General features: G+C 34.4%; 2 protein-coding genes and 1 pseudogene across 3 annotated transcripts in view; 1 reads left to right on the top strand and 2 right to left on the bottom strand.

Annotated features, from left to right (window-relative positions):
- The window catches only part of LOC120176216 (NAD-dependent protein deacylase SRT2-like), a 53,774-nt gene extending 48,237 nt beyond the window's left edge, over positions 1-5,537 (top strand). The window contains exon 7 of the mRNA XM_039182679.1: positions 5,430-5,537. Coding sequence (XP_039038610.1) covers positions 5,430-5,483 — 54 coding nt within the window. The 3' untranslated portion in view covers positions 5,484-5,537. The remainder of the gene's footprint in view (positions 1-5,429) is intronic.
- A 1,985-nt stretch (positions 5,538-7,522) lies between these two features.
- On the bottom strand, positions 7,523-9,162 carry LOC120176215 (annotated as a pseudogene).
- A 1,287-nt stretch (positions 9,163-10,449) lies between these two features.
- Positions 10,450-22,520, bottom strand: LOC120176294 (lipase-like PAD4). 2 transcript variants are annotated; one of them, XM_039182742.1, is made up of 4 exons: positions 22,516-22,520; positions 15,530-15,560; positions 15,075-15,411; positions 10,450-12,150 (listed from the first exon to the last, which is right to left on the bottom strand). In XM_039182742.1, exons 2-4 carry the CDS (start codon positions 15,547-15,549, stop codon positions 10,624-10,626), a joined length of 1,884 nt encoding a protein of 627 aa, XP_039038673.1. In that variant the 5' UTR covers positions 15,550-15,560; positions 22,516-22,520; the 3' UTR covers positions 10,450-10,623. The 2 variants fall into 2 exon arrangements, with proteins under 2 accessions (XP_039038673.1, XP_039038672.1); XM_039182741.1 differs by lacking the exon at positions 22,516-22,520 and having other exon boundaries at positions 15,530-15,615.
- Positions 22,521-23,279: the final 759 nt, after the last annotated feature.

The following is a 23,279-nucleotide window of genomic DNA, read 5'->3' as shown; positions in this document are numbered from 1 at the left end:
CAAGAAGTACGTTGTTGGCGAATGGGTCAAATTCCAGATGACAGACGACAAGCCAATAATGGATCAAGTCCATGACTATGAGAACTTAGTCGCTGACATCATCGCTGAAGGGATGCAAATGTGTGAGGTGCTGCAAGCCAATGTACTCATTGAGAAGCTGCCCAAGTCATGGTCCGACTACCGCAACTCTCTTAAGCATAAGAAGAGAGACATTTCGCTTGAAGAACTTGTGGGCCATATGAAGATTGAAGAAGCCAACCCTTTAAAAGATAAGCTTACTAATTCTATGAGTAATTTATCTTTTAAAGCTAACTTGGTTGAGTCTAAATTTAAGAAGATCATGAAACGTGGGAATCAAGACAAGAAGACGAAACCATAGAAGGCTACCAACTTCAAGAAGTCAGGAAAGGCCAAACTGGAAGGAAAGATGTTCAAGTGTTATGTATGTGGTTTACCCGACCACAAAGCTTACCAATGCCAACACCAATCAGACGACCAGAATGACAACAAGCCACAGATGCACGTTGTAGAAGAAGATGATGAGATCATTGCTGCGGTGGTCTCATAAGTTAATCTGGTGGAGAACAGTTCAGAATGGGTAGTTGACACTGGCGCTTCGAAGCATTTCTGTGCAAGGAAGGAGTTTTTCACCGAGTTCGAGGATGTGAACACTGGTGAACGTGTGTACATGGGGAACTCTAGCAGTTCTGAAGTGCTAGGCAAAGGCAAGGTTTTACTCAAGCTGACTTCTGGTAAAACTCTGGCTTTAAATAATGTTCTGTATGTACCTGCCTTGCGTAGAAATTTGATAAGTGGTGGGCTTCTGAATAAGGTAGACATTAAGTTAGTTTTTGAGGTAGATAAACTTGTACTTTCCCGAAATGGTGATTATGTGGGGAAAGGGTTTCTAAGCAATGATTTATTTGTCATAGAAACTCAATTTAATGAAAATAAAGCTACCACTTCTGTTTATATTGTTGAATCCATTGATATGTGGCATGCTAGATTAGGACATGTGAATATTCATGCTTTAAAGAAATTAATGAATATGAATGTTCTGCCTAAACTAGACACAACTAGCTTTAACAAATGTGAGATTTGTGTAGAAGCTAAGCATACTAGACCTCACTTTAAGACTGTTTCTAATAGAAAGACTGAACTGTTAGAACTCATTCATACTGATCTAGCAGATTTTAGAAACAATGAAAGTAAATGAGGAAAACACTACTACATAACTTTTGTAGATGATTATTCAAGATATACAAAAGTTTATCTCCTAAGAACTAAAGATGAAGATGAAAACTTCTTTCTTATTTATAAGGCATAAGTACAAAATCAGTTAGATAGGAGAATCAAACGGGTTAGATCTGATAGAGGTGGTGAATATGGATCTAATTTCTTAAAAGATATTTGTGAAAAAAATGGCATAATTCATGAAACTTCAGCCCCCTATTTTCCTCAACAGAATGGTATAGCTGAAAGGAAAAATAGAACTTTAAAAGAGATGATGAACTCTTTACTAATAAGTTTAGGGTTATTTGATAACATGTGGGGGGAAGCCATTCTATCGGCAACTCATATCTTGAACCGAGTTCCTCATAAGAAATTAGATTCTACCCCATATGAATTGTGGAAAGGATACGCTCCTAATTTACAATACCTGAAAGTGTGGGGGTGTCTGGCCAAAGTGGGTTTGCCAGAATTTAAGAAGTCCACCATCGGACCTAAAACAGTTGATGCGGTGTTTATAGGAAACACAAATAGAATATATTCCATCCACTTCTTCTATTAATCCTGCTAGGTCTTCTGAACAAATTGATTTCGAGCTTAGAAGAAGTAAAAGGCAAAGAGTTGAAACCTCTTTTGGACCAGACTTTATTACTTCCTTTATTTCTGAGATAAATGATTTAGACTCCATTTCAGATCCTATAGCTCAAATTTTTCTGTTAGATGAGGATCCTAAAACTGTTGAAGAAGCTATAAGATCTATCGATGCTAGTTTTTGGAAAAGCGCTGTTAATGATGAACTAGAATCGATAATGTCTAATCATACTTGAGAATTAGTTGACTTGCCTAATGGATTCAAACCAATCTCCAGCAAATGGGTCTTCCAGAAGAAACTAAGGCTAGATGGTTCGATTCAGCGGTACAAGGCAAGGTTATTCGTCAAAGGGTTCACTCAAAGGTTTGGTTTAGACTACTTTGATACATATTCTGTCGTTACAAAAATCTCAACGATTCGTGCATTATTTGCACTAGCCTCTATTCATAAGTTGCAGGTACATCAAATGGATGTTAAGACTTCTTTCATGAATGGAGATCTAGATGAGGAGATTTACATGGAACAACCACTAGGTTTTAAAGATCCTGGTATGGAAGGCAAAATCTGTAGACTCAAAAAGTCACTCTATGGACTTAAGCAGGCACCTAAACAGTGGTATGAGAAATTTCATAAAACTATTCTTAGTTTTGGTTTTGTTGTGAATGGTTTGGATGCTTGTGTGTATTCGAATATGTTTGACACTGAATGTGTTATCATAAGTCTTTATGTTGATGACATGTTGATTTTCAGTTCTAACATTGAGTCCATTAACAAAGTTAAAAATTTCTTGTCCACTAAGTTTGAGATGACAGATTTGGGAGAAGTAGATGTAATCTTAGGAGTCAAAGTTACCAAAACTGAGAAGGGATTTTCTTTATGTCAAGCATATTATATAGAGAAAGTGCTAAAGAAATTTGACAGTTTTGATGTCGTCCCTATTCGAACTCCTTATGACCCTAGCATACATCTAGTTAAGAATAAAGGAAGTAGCATTTCCCAAACTGAATATGCTAAGTTAATCGGAAGCTTAATGTTCTTAATGAACTATACTCGGCCTGATATTGCTTATGCTGTGAGTAGACTGAGTAGATATACTCATATCCGAGTGGTGAGCACTGGATTTCTCTTAAACGCTTACTGAAGTATATTAAGGGTACTTTGGATTGGAAACTTGAGTTTGTTGGCTTTCCTGCGGTACTGGAAGGATATTTGTGATGCCAACTGGGTTTCTGATAATGATGAGGTAAGCTCTACGAGCGGGTATGTTTTTACTTTGGGTGGAGCAGCAATCTCGTGGAAATCATCAAAGCAGACTTGTATTGCTCGTTCTACTATGAAGTCAGAGTTTATAGCTCTTAACCTAGCTGGGCAAGAAGTCGAGTGGCTCAGAAGTTTGTTAGCAGATATTCCGTTGTGGGGAAGACTGACTCCTCCAGTTTCATTATTGTGTGATTCACAAGCTGCGATATGTGTGGCTAAGAACCAAGCTTACAATGGTAAGAAAATACACATTCGTATAAGACATGATTCAGTGAGACACTTAATAAAGAATGGAGTGCTCTCTTTAGAGTATGTGAAGTCAGAAAGGAACCTAGCAGATCCACTTACCAAAGGGTTAAGTCGGAAGCTGGTCCTAGATTCGTCGAGGGGGATGGGTCTAAAGCCCATTGGTTTGAGGAATTCATGGTGGATACCCAACTTAGTTATCTAAGTTCCATGTGGTCAAACGAAACCATGGAAAGACTCATAGTGCACATTCCTACTGCCTATCTCTATGACGAATAATGTGCATGCCCAGGATGAACTTAAGTGCTCTTAATAAATTCATATCCCAGGCTTTGGGTGGTCTTAGTGAGAAAGACTTGATGAATTTACCGATTTTGGCTGAATATCTATTCTTAATAAGTTCATAACCCAGAGTGAGTGGGTAGGAAATGATGAACTTACCTATAGAAAGGTTGAGTTTGTTAAACTCTTAATAAATTCAAATCCAAGTATTTGGATGGTTCTAGTGAGAAGGACTTACTGAATTTACCGATAAATGAGGTTGAATATTTATTCTTAATGACTTCTTAGCCCAGAGTTTGGGTGGTTCATTAATAATGAACTTCAAAAAAGTCACCATACCCTTTGTGAGGTTGAGCTATTATTAAAGCTCTTAATTATTTCATATCCCTTTTTAAAGGGTGGTTTATGTTGAGATAAATTTGATGCAATAACCTATGTAAGTGAGAAGGGTTAGCCGCCTTCTATGAAAAATGTTGGGCCATTTTTCTAGCACACTTACTAGAATCATGAGGTAAGATGGCTAAATATATACTTTGTATATATATATATCTTACACATCGAGGACTCAGGTGGATGAAGGGGTTAGTTGTGTGTTATGAGTTTACCTTGATCTTAGAAATTCAGACTAGTTTCACTTATCTAAGAGAAGGATTTCTCATCATCACTATGTACTAGTTCCAGATACGTTCCTAGTGCTTAAGCAACAATCTCGCTATTGCTCTTCTGGAAAGTTGTTTTCGAGTTTCAGAAGATTTCTTTCGCATAGTGGGGGAATGTTGGTAATGCTCAATCCCACATAGTATTGGAAACACTATTGGGAATAGTATTTAAGGCTTGGCTTTCCCACTTCCTTGTTGAGTGATAGAGAACAAGAGGGACTCTCGCGCACCGCTGCCGCCGCCGTCCGTCTCGTCTCGATATGGCACGGCACGGCTCGGCTCGTGGTCGTGGTCTTGGTCATACGTGTCTTCGACACGTCCGCGCGGATACTATCTTTTTAGAGAAAATTCTTGAGGAATTTCTCTTTGAAAGAAACAAATGGAAAAATGTGAAAGATTTCAACTGATATTTATAGGCTGTTGAGGACTATTTAATTTCAAATGATAACAGCTGGTTTATGAGAGTTATCAGAAATTAAACAACTTTTCCTAAATTAAATCAAAAATGTTAAGATATATCTGGACTGATTTCCAGCTTTGTACAGAGGAGACAAGCTGTTAATATCAGGAGTTATTTGATTTAATTCCATGGGTTACATGATATAATTTCGGGAGTTATAATAGCTTAACAATGATGCAATGAACCTGGACTATTTTTGAGTCAGGTTCATCTAGACGTTTCAGCTGTTACAAAAGAAGAGATTTAATCCTGAAATTTTATGGACGATTTTAACCCTATTTCTAGCCTATAAATAGAGGGCTATATTCAGCTTCTCAACTCACTCTCAAACATTCACAATTCACTTACAAAAGTGTTTTCTACAATTCTCTCTGTGAGTTCTCTCTTAGTGTTTTCCAATCAGAAGAGCAATACCACCAGCAGTCCACTCCGGTTTCGGGTGTACGGAATTCGGAGCGACCGTGTTAACCTCGGGGGACGGCCCGCCTACTGCAGCGATTACACACATCGGGGCGAATTCGTTTCTAAGGCAGTGGTTTTTACCACGACACGGTTTACGAATTTGTTCCTTTTAATTACTGTTTATACTTCCAGTCAATGCTAACGGTGTAGTTTTGCAGTTCATATATCCAACATGCTTTTGATCTTTGCATTTTGTAATGTCTCATGTTTACCTCTTTTAAACCTTTCCATACTAAAGATTTTCCCAAGAGTACTCAACACTGGCTCTCTCAGTATCCCTGCTCTGCGATAAACTAATTAGGGAAGGTAAAGTAGCTAAACTTTATCTTCACAATCTTTAAATATATATACAAAAAAACATTTTTTTAATTATTTATGCACATCAATTTGAGGGACAAAGGATCGTGTTGCTTATATATCAAGAATGTTGTAGTACATGTGAGATGATCAATAAATAGATCCAAATATTTTTTTCCCTCGTATATTGTCATGTTTTGATCCACCATATTATCATGAATGAAATTCTTGTACGTTCATGGAACCAAAATCATGAAACTTTAACACACCAAAGAATTCACTACAGAAAAAAAATTGTTCTTTAACGGTGTTTTTTGGTCCTATAGCTGCTTTTATAAGCGCCACTAAAAGCACTCACAGATATAGAAAAAACATCGTAAGAAGTGCCAGTCATATCAGCGCCGCTAAAGTTAGCGGCGTTTGTGAAAAAAAATGCTGCAATAGGTCGAGATCTATAGCGGCGTTTTTGGAGAAAATGCCGCAAAAGGTCAGATCTATGGCGGTGTTTTTTTCACAAACACCGCAATAGGTTGAGATCTATAGCGGCGTTTTTGGAACAAACGTCGTAAAAGGTTGGATCTATAGCGGCGTTTTTGGTACAAACGTAGCAAAAGGTTGGATCTATAGCGGCGTTTTTGGAACAAATGTCGCAATAGGTCGAGATCTATAGCGGCGTTTTTGGAGAAAACGCCGCAAAAGGTTAGATCTATAGCAGTGTTTTTGGAGAAAATGTCGCAAAAGGTAGGATCTATAGCGGCGTTTTTGGAACAAACGCCGCTAATTAACGTTCTTGTTCTAAGATTAATTTATATTTTGCATATTCATTTCTTATCTACATCACCTAAATTTAATATCATGTAACTTTATCTAATTAACATCAACCATAAATTTAAACAACAAAATAAATTAAAATTTATAAACATTAAAATTAAATGTAATGTAGTTTGACATTGTTCTCTAGAATTAGTCTAGGTACTTTCACTTTCAATTAAAAAAATATTATTCACTAGAATTTAGTCTTCATTGCTCCTTCGTATGAGTCTTCCCACTGCTTGTCACGCCATAAGCAAATATGGTGCATGTGAACAAAATTTAACATTGTAAGGTAAAAGAACAAGTTTTGAGAAAATACAAATTAAATGTCGTAACTTTCGATATCAACCCACAATTTATGATGCAAAACCGAGTACTATTCAGAGAAGGCAAGGTAGCTTCTTGCTTGAAACAATAGTTACCAAGGAAGCATAGGATACCTCAGTAACAAATCGTTCCAGAAATCTAAGTTGAGTTTTCCTAGATTAAAATGGCCTTCCTACAAAGTGATTATGATGTTCAGTAACAACCTTGTCCGATTCAACGTCTCATGGATAAATACATTCACACATTCATAAATCCATCAGCCCATGTTGGATGAAAATAGCCGAACTCTTTAATCTCAAAGTATCCTTAACAATAATCTCAATCCTTATCAACTAGTTTCTTAACTTTCTTTTTGCCATTGACAATTAAAAAGTAATGAATTCCTTTTTCATTGTCAAGAAATGTAAAAACTTCAACAAGTAAACAAGTTTACTGCATTTTATCGAATGATGTAAGTGCCAATTTTATCTAAGAATAGGTCTTCACAACATACCATTGATGCCTTCCATGGAACCACTGACAATATGCTGAGCACCAACATCATAAACATGGCGTGTAGTAGTTGTTGGGCCAAATACTCAATCTATAATCATATGTAATAACAAATCAATTAAGTGAGATCTAGAATGCTTAAGAAAGTTGGAAAGATAAAGGTGAACTAGATAATATAGACTATGTCCAATGCCTAAAATTAAAATGACAGAGTAAATCATTTTTTTTTATTAAAATGACAGTTTCAAAGAATATAACAATACAAAATGTGAATATAATTTGCAGTTTCTTTTTCTTTTTCACAACTTTAATAACATTTGCATCTCTTTACATGGATTTAAATTTTTATTAGGACAAGATGACACTAGACTGATGTTGAAGAAGTAACGAGGAAATGTAAAGTTATTCATTACTGAATATGAAAGGAGAGAAAATGACCTTGAAAAGCCAATGGGGACTCCCTGGAGAAAACTCAATAGAAAGGGCAAGTAAAGCAGGAGGAACAGCATATACCCAGAAATATATTTGCCACCTGTTCACATCAAGTAAAGAAATATGTCATCAATCTGATTCAACAAAGAACAACCAAAGTTGCTAAAATATGAACTCTTTTTGAAAAAGACAATGTGACACTAAGCTAATCATCTTGTGGTGTCGGTTGGCAGTGTGGTTGTAAAAAATTACTCCAAACAACCATAAACAAAAGATAAAAATAACCTTTATATGATTATAATTTTCAAAGCTACTACTAACTCAAAGCATTTCTTACCAACCCTCAGTTTCCTTAGAAGGGGATCCAATCAATAGAACACCCATCAATCCAAGGGCTGTTGCAATCTGAAGGAAGCTTCCGTATGTGCCTCTTACATAAGCTGGAGAAACCTGTGCATGGATCCGATTGCAATTTTAGAAAAAGAGGAAAGAAGAGAAGAAGAGCTTGTGACATAACAGAAAATTAGTTTATTAACCATCTTTTAGATACCTCTGTCACACAAAGAGATGCAAGAGGAGGGCCAAGACCCATTCCAGCTCCAACTAATAACCTCCCTAGAAGCATTCCCCAAATGTCTTTTGTTGTTGCACTGCAAGAACATTCTGGGAATTATCTAAGTTAATTGGATTATGAGAAGTAAAGCTAGCTGGGACTCATTACCTCCCAAAAAATGGCTCAAGAACTCGAAAAACAGGTGATGGAAATTAACAAGGTAAATTTATCAATTAAACTGAAATTTTTCCTTGTGATAATCTAATAAGAAGGATCTGAAAAACCTAACCTTGAAAGGCATTATCATTTGAAAGCCTTTAAGCATAATGGAGATAAATTCAAAACAGACATGCCAGAAATTAAGGTATATCAAATACATTGTAGTTACCTCATTCAAGAGCCAATTATCATAGGTAATGCACATAGCTGGAATGCCCTGCGAAACCCAATCCTATCCGCAATGAAACCACTGAACGTTGATCCAGCAAAGGCACCACCTAAACATATGCTAACAACCAGACCTTGATCTCAACAAAAGACAAACAACCAGACCTTGATTTCAACAAAAGACAACATATTATCAGAGCAGTTTCTCAAATAAGACAGGAACACTGATATCTAAATTCATTGCAACAGTACCTTCAGCCATGGTATTCCCATTAAAATGAAGGTCATTATAAATACTTTCAAGCGTTTCATTTACTACTCTGCACTAGGAACACAAGAAATATAAAAAATGCATTATCACAAGAATTTCCACAAATAACCAAAAAATAAACATAGAAGGAACATACCCAAGATGGTAAGCATATAAGGAGGAGGTTAAAGATGCCACAACTACATGCAGGATCAGTCGTTTCCATGCAGGGTTTCCAATATCTTTGCTCACTTCATTCAAAGTAGGTAATTTAAAGCCCAAACAAAGAATAGGCAAACTGTCAGTTCTAAGTACTATTCCAAATTTAGGGCAAATTTTTAAATAAAGCTTACCCATATCTTGATTCCTTCCACCATTAACAATAGAACGAAGAATTAACGGAGAATGAAGCTTACCCATATGCACTGTGTAGAGTCCAAGAACAAGGGCTGAGCTTGAAATTAGTGGTGCTCCAAAGCCAAGAGAAAGAGAGAGAAAGAATGGGAAACTTAGAAAGATAATATAGGATATTACCAGAGGGAGATGCCAAATGTGAAGGGAGAAGAACACACCAGGAATTGTGTTGGAAGCGATGACGTTGGAGGCGAAGAAGGCTGGGCACAGTGAAGGAGATGCCTGTTGTAGTTTTGTGGGTAAGTTGTAAACGGCGGAAAGTTGACAAAAAAAAAGATGAAAAATGGCTAGGGCTAGAGGAGATTTAAAATTGACTTTGCGGCGTTTAAACGCCACTGATGTGTAACTAATTGCGGTGTTTTTAATTAAAAACGTCACTAATGTTAAAAACGTTTGTGGCGTTTATTGAAAAACGCCACTATATATAATTTTATTGCGGCGTTTTTTTGTAAAAACGTCACTAAAGTACGATTCATTTACGGCGTTTGTTACCAAAACGCCGCTAAAGTTATAATTTTTTGCGGCGTTTATTAAAAAACGCCACTATAGGTGAACCCTATTACGGCAATTGTTTAAAAACGCCGCTAAAGTACTCATTCTACGTGCATGAATGTAGTTAACAAATTAAACCTAGGAATAATTGTGGCATATTAATTATGGTCTGTGTTTGACAAAATTATTATTGTTGCAAAACAAATATGATTATTAAACAAAATAAAATTACAGTATCGTGGTAGAATTACTTTCTTTTTGTCCTAATTATTATAAAAATAGATTTCGTCCTTCAATGTTAATGTAATGCTTTCAGATCGTAAACATGTTCATAGTGATGAAAAAAAACCCCAGATGTTTTAGTGTGTGATATAGGTATAACAAAAAGATAAAACGATTATATACATCCAAATCTCTTAATCACTTTTCCACATCTCTCAATTATTTGTTCAGTCTCTCAACCACTCTATTAATATTTATATTACTTATGATCTAAGACTACTACAAATAGACAAAAACAATTGTTTAAGTATTGAATTTATTTGGAATTAATATGCAACACAATTCTTGTTTTTATAAGTGAATATATTAAAACAAGAGCAAATTATTCTTTCTCCAAATAAATTTTATGAAAGATAAATAATTCAATTACGATATATAATTAATTTCTTCTCCAAATGAATTTTGTGGTAAATAAATAATTTAATTATTTCATCGGAGTATACAAGGCGGGTGTCCAGATTAATGGCAGGCTCAAACATTTCAGGGGCTCCTTAAGAGCTCTTTTGGTTTGAAATAATGTTGGGTTTGAATTGATAATTCAACATCTCAGATTGAATTATACTGAAATCATTTCTTGCAGGTTCACGCAACTAAAATCATGAACCAGAACCAAAGCTACAACATCAAACACATTCTACATGCATATATTTTACAAATTAATCCTTCTTGTTCTAAGAAAATAAGAAAGTAGACCTAAGGAACTACCTCCCCATCCACAAAATCTGGGAACAGTTGAGGGATTTGCAGCCCCTGTGATTTCATTTCTTTCCATTCTTCCATCCATCGACTAAAGCTCGAATTTTTCGCCAATACATCCTTCGACACCTCCTTATTCTCTATCAAATTCCTTGCATACGCTTCAAACATGTCCATCTTCTGCCACAACTGGTGCCGCTTCATTACATCCCTCTCACTTCTCACATTGTCTAGCCACTCCCTGGCTTTTTCGACCTTAGCCCAAAAGCATGAATCTTGTGTCAAGCTCGCTAATTTGCTCCTCTTGTTTTCTTCCTCTATATCGCTTCTCTCTCTCCACCACTTGTCGAAAATCTCATACCTCCTTTGTCGTCCATGCTCGATGTAGTGCCCTTGTTCGATGTGCTTACCGTTTCGGTAATAATCCGCGATGTCCAATGGTTCAACAAGAAGCTTGTAGGATTGAGAAGCGTATACCCACTTTGCCCTCCTATCGAAATCATGAGGGAGTTTGTTGTTATCCAGCATGTGGATTACGCTATCCCAAAACTGAGCAAGCCTATGGCGGTTCATGTTGACTCTAGCCTCTCTTCTTGAGGCCCCCCTAAGCTTGAAGGAATCATAATAGCCCATTTGATCATCAGCCTCGTCACAACAGGCTTTGTACCACTCGATTTCAGCTCGAAATGGTACTATCTTTGACAATTTTACCGCTAGATAGGCAGCAGTCAGGTTTGGCTTATCACTGTGATGAGCCATTTGTAGGCATTCCTTGGCCTTTACTGCAACTGGTTCCTTGGCAGTTAGGTCCGAGGACTGCAAGGCCAAAACTATTCCGGCTTCATAGCTAGAATCAGGTATCATCCCTTCTTCATTGAAGTTTCTAGCCTTTAAAAGCTGTTTAGAAACTTTAGCGACGTAATCTCCATACCTGAGATGATCCTCGACGCTATGGCTAGGTGAGCCAGTCGCCAGCATCAAATACATCATCTTAATAACCGATGCAACATTCTCTACACAAATGGAGCCCTCTTGGCAGCAGAAAATGTAGCTCCCGAACGGCCAAAACAAGCTCTCCGATGGGTCTTCAGCTTGTGCTATCAATTCCAAGTCCTTTGAAACACAGCGAAAAAGTGTATCCTTTACATCACTGGATAGCTGAGAAGAAAGGCCCTCAACAAAAAGGTGTGGAGAAGCCATGCAGCAGTGCCAGAACTGCAGCAGGGATTGTATACGAGGAATGTGGTTTACAATCTCTGCAAAAAGCAGTCTTGGCATGAGATCATGCTTGGAAACAACATGGCAAAAGTTTCCGCCCCATCGTTGGCGGAGAATCGATCGATGAAACGCTTCGTTTCCTAGCAGTGGAGAGCCGAATGTGATGCATAGGACCGACATCGGAGGAGATATGGACATGGAGAGCAGATGACAGAGGAGCCATAGAGCCGAAAGAGAGGCAGTTGTTCCTCCTATGCAGTGGCCTGTTATCACAATTGACTTCACTTTCCCCATTAACGCTGCTATCTGCAACACCATATCTAATTAATTAATTCTCTTAACTGGGACATCTTTCAATAATAAACAAATAGCTACTAGAAAATGCCATGCTGGCATTTTGTAACAGTTAAATATAACATCGTGGATGAAAATTCTAAATAAAACAACGTAGAGGACTAAATTTACAATGTTTTAAGTAAAGAAATAATTTTGAACTTCATAAAAGAACAAATTTACAATGTTTTAAGTAAAGAAATAATTTTGAACTTCATAAAAGAACAAAGACAGGTGACAGGATTAGACTTGATGGGAACCAAATATTGATAAGTGGTATGAAAGCATATTCAAAGATTTGAAAAGGTAATTCTTATGTATGAGGTTATGTCCCAGAGATGGCCAACTACAGTATATACGAGACACTGGTATCCACAAGCTTGAATTTGGTTCGATTATTGTCCAATCGAGTTCAAACAATTCAAATTATTGAACGAGTCAAGTAATTTGTGAGTCGAATCAAACTTTTTGTTTATAATATATGTTTGAATATCAAACCATCATTTTACCTTTTAGTTGTAAATTTAAGGCTTAACTGAAAAACAAATATTTTAATTACATTTTTTTTCATTTAGATACTTAAATTTTCTTTTTGTCAAAACAAGTGACTAACGTTTTTATCTCATTAACTCTTAAAATCAAACCACCAACATCCTTTAAGAAAATCAGTCACCTAATGATTATTTGACATGTGCAATGAAATTTAATTACCCATTCTTTCTTAACATAAATTTCTTAAAATCATTGTTTTCTAAAAGGATTAAATTCATAATTTCTCAGAAAGCCCCAAATCCTCGAATCATATCTAAACCCCCTCAGTCAGAGGTTCAATTGGTGCGGTGCATCAGTTCAATTCATTTAGTGGGGTCCCATGACGGAGGTGGGGGTTGACTTAGAGGTGACAAGCGAATGATATACAAAGGATTTGGAAACTTGGGAATTTAGAGATTATGGATTTTACGAACTGTAGGGGCTTTGAGAATTTAAGAAATTTAATTAAGGGAGTTTTGAGAAAAATGCCTCACTTCTTCCTTCTTTATCAGTCCCTCAAATCTAACACTTTCCATTACCATCCACAAATATAGACAGTTTTCATCAAACCCATCCTTGTTTTGTACGACTTTATAATTTCTTCATTTTTTTCTTCTCCCCTCTTTTTCAAGAACGTATTTCTTTGACAGAAAGCAGGTTAGGTAGAGCTGACCCCAATTACCCAACCTTCCTTGACAAAACCCCCAAAACGAAACAAATCGAATGAACCCCCGACATCATCGGGAATGGCATCTGTTATGTTCCTAAGAAATTACCGACATCACTCGGGACCACCGACTCTGTGGATTATACTGATGACTTATTCCACGACGTTGTATGAATCTAGACTTAAGTAGTCGATCTTTAAGTACCAAAAAAAGGTAAATTAAATATTTAGTACTTAAATTATCAATTTTAGTCTGTTTTAATACATAAACTTTCAATTTTTTCAAAATAATACATAATACATAGTTTTCATTTCATTTTAGCACCTACCATTAAAAACATAACGCATTCAGTACCTAAACTATCAGTTTCGTTTTAGTACCTAAACTTTTAATTTTTTTTCAAAATTTAACGTTAAATTTTGAACGAAAGTACTAAAATGAAGTAAACACTAAACTTTAGGTATGATTTTAAAAAATTAAAAGTTTATGTACTAAAACAGATAAAAATGATAGTTTGTGTGCTAAAAATGTAATTTACCCAAAAAACTATTGAGATTTAAAGGAGAATCCCGTTATTGACGCGTTAATCGGGGAAAGAAAATAAAAGCCAAAGTATTGAGGGGCCTAAAGATGATGTATGTCTCGTCACTTGATTGTTTATATTGTTGTTTCACATAGTGAAAAGATTTACTTTTTCTACTAGAGTTTTTCTCTTATATTTTTAATTGCATCAAATAAATAAATAGGCTGGTGAGGGAGAAGAGGAAACAACAAGTTATGTGACCAAGCTGCCTTTTGGAAATTGATATAAATATCTCTTTCTCATTCACAATTTAGAGTTCTAATATAAAAATAAATACTATGCTATTTGACTTAGTTTGGGCCTTGGACATTGTTACATTTAAGTAATGAAGCTTTTCTCAGTCCTCCCCATCATTATAGTACTATTATTATATAACCTTCCATTAACTTCAATCCTCAAAGATGCAAAAAACTATTTTCCCACTGCTATGTTCTGTTCAACTCCATTGATTGTTTTATCCAGTGCTCAATTATGAAGTTTCCCACTTTCAGTGCTTGATGGTACCTACTTTTCCCACTACCCAGAATTGTACTATTATCATCTGAACCAAACACTGATCCCTGGCAACTTAGGATCATCATTTTATCTTCATTTCAGCTAGGTTAGCTAACTAACCAAGGCTTGGGGTTTAAGTAATTTTAACACCACAAGCCAACCCAATTTCATAGTGTATACGCTTGGTTGTTCCTATATACTCTAATTCAATTACCATGAGTCTCACAATTTTGTTGACCAGATTCCCGAACAATATCTAATTAATCCCCAAAATCTAAAGCACATCTCATATCAATGTTGCAACCGGGTTTTTGCTTAGTTAGATATTAATTTAATGAAAAATCGATTTGGTTTTGTTTGTTGATTTCTTCTATATATTTCATGAATCCAAAACGGTGAAGTTTCTGATAACTGAGGTCTGGGTTTATGCCTATGGTATACATATATAAATAATTACAGATCAACGCTTGAATCGATTTGGTTTTAATTGGAATTTTAAATAAAAGAAAGAAACAATTAGATGAATTAAATCCTCAGGCATAAACAAAGGAAACAGAAACGAAAATTCATAATCAATAACTGCAGCAAAAGGTAAAAAATAAAAGAAAAGGAAAGCTAACCTGGATTTGAAGACTCGGAATCATCGAGAAGAAAAGCTTTAACATGCCATGATGCACCTTGATGGGCTCCTCCGCTTCGCTATGTCGATAAAGCGGAGCAAAGAGGCCACCGTCTTCGGCATCCAAAGCCACCAGATTTCTGCAGTTCTGATCCGATCCAGCACTCATTTGTGTTCCGGAAAAAGCGACATAAGCCACGCTTCCAATCTGTTGGACCAGGTAAGACCCCGGGAAGCTGGTGTTCGCTATACTGCACACCCTCCATGCCTCCTCCAACAATGGCGTCGACGCAATAAATGCTGCCAGCGGCTCGCTCATTTCGAAATTGTTTTGGCCGCTTTGATCGCCAATTAATTTCCACAGTTTGGATTTCAGAATAAAGAAATTTCAAGTCAAATTTGGAAATTGTAGTGGAAAATTCAGAGAAATAAAAAAAAGTGGGTTGAGTTACTTACCATGAAGCTTCGGTTTCCATATTATGGAAAACTTGTTTTTGCTCTATTTTTTTTTTTCTCGCTTGCCCGGTTGTGGTAGTTTGGTGGTGGTGAGCTACTCTTTTATTAGACAGAAATACGTAGTTTCAACTTTGAACTTGAATGAATCAAAATGATTTATTTTAAGGGTAAAATATATTATAGATCACTAAACTACGTTCAAATGATCATTTTAGTTATTAAAATTTTAAAACTTATAAAATAGTCATTAAATGATCAAATTGTTATAAAATATGCACTATAATAGTTACTGACAACACACATACAATCTGCAATCACAATTACTTGAATCTAGAATCTCAAGGGAAAATAATGTTCCCTTTAACATCGTCACCACTCGATTGATTAATCTTTCTTATTTGACATATGAACTTGAAATTTTAATTGCTTCGATAAGTGTCTAGGTTTTTTTCCCGTTGGATCACTATTTGAAATTTTTAAAATATGCATTTTTAAACGATGATATGGTATAATCTTAAAGTATTATATTGGAATTCAATCTATTATTATTTTTATTACATTAATCATTATAAAATGGTATAAATCATATTTTTAGATAATAATAATAATAGTGATTAAATTTATACTAGATAATAATATACAAGTATTTAATATTAAAATGTTCTATAAAAGAAATAAAAAAACGAAATTCAAATACCAAATTTAGAATGTTTTCAAGTTTCACGAGTGAAAAAGTTTAGAATTGAAATTAGAAAAGTACCAATTTCTGAATTTGATCCCTGACATTTAAAGAAAGAACAGAAGATATTGAGGTGGGGGTTTGAAAGAAAGGGAAATTGGGTGAGTCAAAACGAATGTGAAAGAGACCAAATTGGACTTGAAATGTGAAAGTCTTATCACTTATTCATCGCAGCCGACTGAGAGATTTGTGGGTCAACTTTTGCTGGCTTGCTTTATTTATTTTCATCAGACTTAGAGCTCATATGTTCCATTCTTCGTTAAGCTAATCAATTATTAGTTAATATTTGCGACGCGAATACGAATACAATGATTTTAATAATTAAAAAAAGTATTGTTATCTTTTAAATCTCGAGTTTTAGATACATTAAAAAATATACACATTTATTGTCATAGTTAAGGATTTTTTTTGTCCTTCAAGTTCTCAAGGTTTCGCCTTAACTAATTTTAGAGCGACCCAGATCGCATACCTAATTTTGGTGGGTAGTTCTCCCGACGAGAATTTTCTGTATACACAAAGACTTAAACTCGAGAGTGCTTAAACAATATCAAACTATTTACCACTTGAACAAACCTAATTACTATGATTAAAAATCTTTGAACATATATAACTCTCTTAAACTTTAAATATATTCTTAATCTTAATAGTGATTTTATGATTAGGGCTGCGTTCATCCTCCCCATCTCTTTAAAATAATCAATTAATTTGTCAATTTCTTACGAAAATCAATTAATTTCTTTTAAAAATTAATGAACTTTTTATGTACATCTTTATTTATATATAGATTACTACATCAATACATTTAACTATCATGATACTATTGCACGAATTAAGTTTGGGCTGAGCACATCGTATATTAGAGGTTTAAATATTTATCTTCAAATGGGTTAAGAATCTTTTAAACATATAATAATCTATAATCACCCTTAAATTAATAAAAAAATATCATGTCAGTATTAAGTAAGTGACCTTATTAGTAAAAGATAATTTATTTTTTATAAGGGGGTGTTTGGTTCAAGGATTGTGGGATTCCCATGGGATGGGAATCCCACATTCCCATATTTGGTTGGCCGGAAATCTCATTCCCGGTAATATTTTATTACCAATAGTAGATTTTTTGGGGTATATTACCGGGAATGTCATTACCTCCCTTCCCTTAGGTATTGTAACATTACCATCATTTTGGACTAAAATGCCTTTAAATTTTTATTTTTTCTCAAAAATATCCTTCTTCTGTCATTGAATAATAAAAATTCTACGAAGGTTAAATTACAAATTTATCCTTAAATTATTTTAAATTTACAAAAAAAAATCTATAATTAAAATTTTATATGAAGTTCAGGGGTTAAAATTTTTTTACCCTTTCATTAAACCTTTTTTATATTTTTAATTTTATAAAAAAAATTATATAAATATTATTAATTTAATTTTTTAAAGAAAATATATAAATATTTTACAATTTGTAATATTATACAAATATATAATAAAGACAATTTGGTCAAATATACATTCCAAAAATCTTTTATTCCTTTAACCAAACACAAAATACAACATTCCCAGTAATCCTATTACCTGGTAATCTTTTATTCCCACTGGTAATCTTACATTCCGTGAACCAAACGCACCCTAAAAGTCATGAGTTTGAGCTACTACATCTGTTAAGCATGAATGTGCTATAATTGATTAAAAAATCTTAAATAAATACTATTTTATAATTACCTTAAACTATTAAAAAAACTATTACATTAATATTATAATAGGATATTTTTCGTCAGTTGAAAATATAATAATCTTCAGAATTTTAATATGCAAATATAATAACCTTAATTTTTTTTAAAATTTATGACTGTTAAATTTTTATTATTATTTATAATTTTATAATTTATATTTTCAAAATTTAAAGCCAGTATTTATCACTGTAAAAAATATAATATTGATCGCTATTCAAAAATTTAAAAGCAACGTTGATTAATTAAGAATGAGAAACAATATGAATAGTTTAAGTTGAATATAAAGACAAAAATATCTCTTACATTTTATAAAATAAATTGATTTTTTACTGATCTAGAATAAATATAAGATAATATATATTCAAAAAATAATAATTGAATTTTCAATTATTCGATATTAAAAAGTTTATACCCGTGATATTTTTTATACTCAAAATCGCAACAAATAACATATATTCTTTTATTACCTGTGCGTTGTTACAATTTCACTTGACCCTACCCCATTGATAACTATAAATTCACTATGTATTTGGATATTTTATACATTTATGTTTATAAATGTATGTGATTGAAATATAAAATTGAGCATCAATTAAGATAATATTTGAGTTGAGCGCTTGAAATTTGAGAAAAAAATTATATATAAAATAAAAGAAAAAGCTCGAAAGGTCAATTTTCTGTCTACTTTTGTACTACCAATAACAACAATGTCTAAGATATAACGAAAGATATAGTTAACTGATACGATGCAATCATCTACAAGCCACAGGTATATATTTTGATTAGAAAAAAACGAAAAAAAAATCTTTCTTATTTTAAGTTTTACAACAGTAAATAACTTTTTAATTAAAAATGAGTAAAACTATTTTTAATAATTTAAAATGATTATAAAATAATATTTATTAAAAAATTAATCTATAAGTAATACATATATAGTCTATTGACACAACTATCTGAATTCAATTTTTTTATTTATAAAATTAACTTTTTTATCTTTAAATCATTTAATAATTTAATTTTTTTAAAATAGTAAAAGATATATTAAATAAATTAGGTCATGTCAATACATATATATATATATATATATGGACTAGGGGAGTGTTTTCAATGGGCGGCATTTCCGCGTCAAACTTTCAAAGACGCGGTAGCGTTCTGAATGGGATCATTTATATATTTTGTTTTAAAGGCAAACTGCATAGGTAAACACGCTTTATTAATTAATAAAAAAAAGGGAAAAACGCTTTATTAATTACATGGATTTTATTATTGGGTAAACTATACCCAAGGACATTTTCATTTTTGGTCATCTATTTTTAAAATGTTATGTTTTGGTCACATAAATTTTCGGTATATTATGTTTGGGTTATTGAGCAACTCACGTTGAATTGATGATATTACATATCGATAACAAGAGTTAATTTCGAATTTGGCACTTGAATTTTTAAGAATTCATTTTCTTCTTATATTAAAGGAAGTTTAATTACAAATATATTCTTAATATTTATTTAAATAGTTGCTTTAGTCCCTGTTATTTTTTTGGGAATACTTTAACCCAAAATTTCATTTTAGGGCAAAATGATTTTGATGAAAATCGTTAGTTGAGTAATCATCTATTATTTTTCATTCACATGATAAGTCCTATGCGCCTTAAGTAATGACATGACACATGTACATAAATGATAACATGACACATGCCATAGTTCGTAAAGTGATGACACATGTAACGTCATCACTGGACACATGATTTATTATGTCAACTACAAACATTAACTATTAATCAACTAATGATTTTCATCTAATCAAATTACATTTTATCACATTATAAAATATTAAAGACCAAAGCACTTTTAAAAAATAAGAATCAAACAAAATGATTATTTCACCAAATATTATGGGTAAATTTTAACATTATACCCTAAGGGGCTGTTTGGATGACAGAAAAAATGATTATCGGGGAGAAGTATTTTCCGGAATGTAATATCTATGTTTGAACTACAAAGATTCCCAATAAGGAGTAATAACTCATTCCCAACAAGGAGTAATAAGTCATTCTCAACAGTGCCATTTTGTGGGTGTTTTACCGGGAATGTCATTCCCTCTAATTTCTTATGTATTTATCATTTCCCATGAGTTTGGACTAAAATGCCCTTAAAACAAAAAAATTATTTCAAAATTATCCTTCTCCTGATTGTTGAAATAAAAAATGTTTTCTATGAAGAGTAAATTGTAAATTTATCCTTAAACTATTTTAGATTTGCAAAGAAGTCCACAACTAGAATTTTATATGAAGTTCAGGGGTTAAAATACAATTAAACCATTTTATTAAACTCATTTATCTTTTAAATTTTATAAAAAATATAAAAATTAAAAATAATAAAATAATATATTTTGTATGAATTATTATATAAATATTTTATTTGAATATTCAAATTCAACTCGTTTAAAAATAAATATATCACAAGGTAAATTTGATAAAATATACATTCAAATACTTTTTTATTCTTTCAACCAAATTGTAATCATACATTCTTGTCAAACCAACCAAACACAATAATGTAACATTCTCAGTAATATGTTAGGTAATGTTACATTCAGAAAATCTTATTCCCATAGGTAATGTTAGATTTCATTAATCAAACGAACCCTAAAATACCTCCATTTTCTCGCTTTTAAAAAAAAACCTAAGCTTTAAAAATTGTCTCCCCCTCGTCTGGAAAATATCACTTTTCGTCCGATAAACCATGTCAAGATATGTGCTCCATCCTTGCCTTTTTCGTTCGTTGACGTTGAAGTTCATAAACGAGGCTTTGAAAACCCAATATCAAAATCTAACCTCACTTTATAATTAATCAACTCGGGAATTCCTATAATAATATTCAACCATCATATTTAATATCAAAATCTAACTTGATAAATCAAGATCCAATTCTTGGAATTATTGATTAAAAACTATTTTAAAAATAGGATTTTGGTTCATATTCACAAAAAAGACAAATAATGTCTCTAGTGCTTCAATCTTAGTCCTCATTATAAAATAGTCCATTTTTATTTATCTAAACCAAATTAATATATAATACTAATAATAATTTTTTTTGGGTTACAAATGAACCACTAGAATTAGTAGGTAGCTCTTCTTCTCATCTCCGTGACGATGGGCTTTAGCAGGAGGCTGGTGAAGAAGCAGAGTGCGTCCTAGTTTCTGTCTTCTACCGATTTTGGCGAGGCTATCTGCCATAGAATTCACCGTTCATGGTATGGAGCTAACATTTACCGTCTTCTGGCGCTTCAAATAATCTCTAATTCTCCTAATGATTGCCGACTCATGAAGGGTTGGAGGCGAGGCAAGGCATCTGGCAACTTCACTACTGTCCACCTCCACGCAAAGTTGAGTGATTCCTAGCATGGTTTTCAGAACAGGACCGGTCAGCGAACCGATTGTGTTACCGGTTCACTGGTTCAACCGGTCGAACCGGTCAGACCGGTCGTAAGAACCGGACGCCTCATAATTATTTAAAAAATTAAATAAAAAATAAAAAAATTAAGTTGAACCGGTTCATGATCTGGTCCGGTTCGAATGGTTCAAATCCGGTTCGAACAATTCAAAGCGGTTCACTAGCATCGATTCAACCGGGATATAATGGATCGGACCAGGCAGCGGTTCCCAGTTGAACCGGTCGGTCCAGTCCGGTTTTCAAATTAATGATTCCGAGAGACCAAGCGAGATCAAGACCATCGAGAACTCCCCAAAGTTAGGCTTGAGTGGATGAACACCGACCAATGTTCCTGTAGAAATCGGAAACCCAATCACCATTACTATTCCGAATCACTCCACCACAAGCTGCTTGCATCGAGGAAGGGTCCATGGCACCATCAAAGTTAAGCTTGAACCAGCCATTTCCTGGCATTCTCCACTAGTTAGCATTCCTTCTATAACACGTCGGTCTCTGATGATGAGTGCGATTTTACTTTAACACATGAGCCCAGTCTTTTGCCGAAAGCACTATTATGTTGGAACGTGTCTGCATGTGATGCATGAAGTCACTGCTCATGAAGCTAAAGTGCAGCTGATCAGTGTTGCAGGTTGTTGCTCGTGTAGTTGAGGCAGTTAGGGTGTTAGGCTATTCTTAACTAGAAGAACTAGAATGTGCCTAGTTTTTCCCTTCACTTCTGTTGCCATCATGATATGCATTACCATGACTGCAGCAACCACAATCACTACCACTGACTCAGTTAGCAGCATAAAATGCTTTAGAGTTTTCAGACCCAGATATATGATCATCAAGTGTGATACCAGTAAATGTTTCATCAAACATATGTCAGCACTGACTGACAAGGTGTCCATTTTTGCCACACAATTGGCACTGCACTTTGGGTCGAGTTCTGCCTCTGGCACGAGACCTCCCTCGCGAGTAGGACGAGTTATTGGCTCTATATTGTTGCTTCTCACTTAAGGATCTCAGACAACTTTCATACTTTCTTGGCATCGAGAAGAACAGGTGAATGTTTAGCCTTGTCACAAAAGAAGTTTATCATTGAACTTCTGAAAAAAGTAGACATGTTAAAAGCTACACCTACACCAACTCCCATGGTTGCGGCTACCAAGTTGCGCGGTGATGAGGGGGAACTCATTACTGATGCATACAACTATCGCAACATCGTTGGAGGACTGCTTTATGTATGCCACACAAGACCGTACATCGTATTTTGTGTTAATAAAGTGTCTCAATATATGTATGCACCACGACAGTCGCATATGGTCGAAATAAAATGGATTTTGCGTTACTTGGTAGGCATGATGAACTTTGGCCTGGTTTTCACCGCTGGTGGAGCTGGAGTGAAAGTTGATGCCTTTGCCAATGCATATTGGGGTGGCAATCTCGATGACAGGAGATCGGTGTCTGGGCATAGTGTCTTTTTTGGCAACAAATTGGTAGTTTGGAGCTCAAAGAAACAAAAGTCTGTCTCACGCTCCACAATGGAGGCAGAATATAAAAGCGTTGCTGACACTATAGCAGACGTGGTTTGGGTTGGTGCACTGCTTGCAGAACTTGGTGTGTGCCAAAAGGAACAACCAATTATATGGTGTGACAACACGAGCGTTGTGGCTATGAGCGTAAACCCTGTTTATCATACACGAACCAAGCATGTTGACCTTGACATTCACTTCGTGCGAGAGAAGGTTGCAGCAAAACAAATGCAAGTTAACTACGTGTCTGTTGCTCATCAGATTGCTGATGGCCTGACCAAGCCACTTGCTCGACATGCCTTTGAAGAATTTCGA

Source organism: Hibiscus syriacus, unplaced genomic scaffold (assembly GCF_006381635.1).
Source record: "Hibiscus syriacus cultivar Baekdansim isolate YM2019G1 unplaced genomic scaffold, ASM638163v2 tig00112231_pilon, whole genome shotgun sequence".
Classification (NCBI taxonomy): Eukaryota; Viridiplantae; Streptophyta; class Magnoliopsida; order Malvales; family Malvaceae; genus Hibiscus; species Hibiscus syriacus.
This window is presented reverse-complemented; position numbering and strand designations above follow the sequence as displayed.

Excerpts from the sequence above, each read along its gene's own strand:
- LOC120176294 (XM_039182742.1), bottom strand. The coding sequence starts at position 15,549 with ATGGAAACCGAAGCTTCATG. Across the intron at positions 15,412-15,529 it reads ATGGAAACCGAAGCTTCATG|CGGCCAAAACAATTTCGAAA; the intron begins GTAAGTAACTCA and ends TGGCGATCAAAG. Across the intron at positions 12,151-15,074 it reads TTCCGAGTCTTCAAATCCAG|ATAGCAGCGTTAATGGGGAA; the intron begins GTTAGCTTTCCT and ends ATGGTGTTGCAG.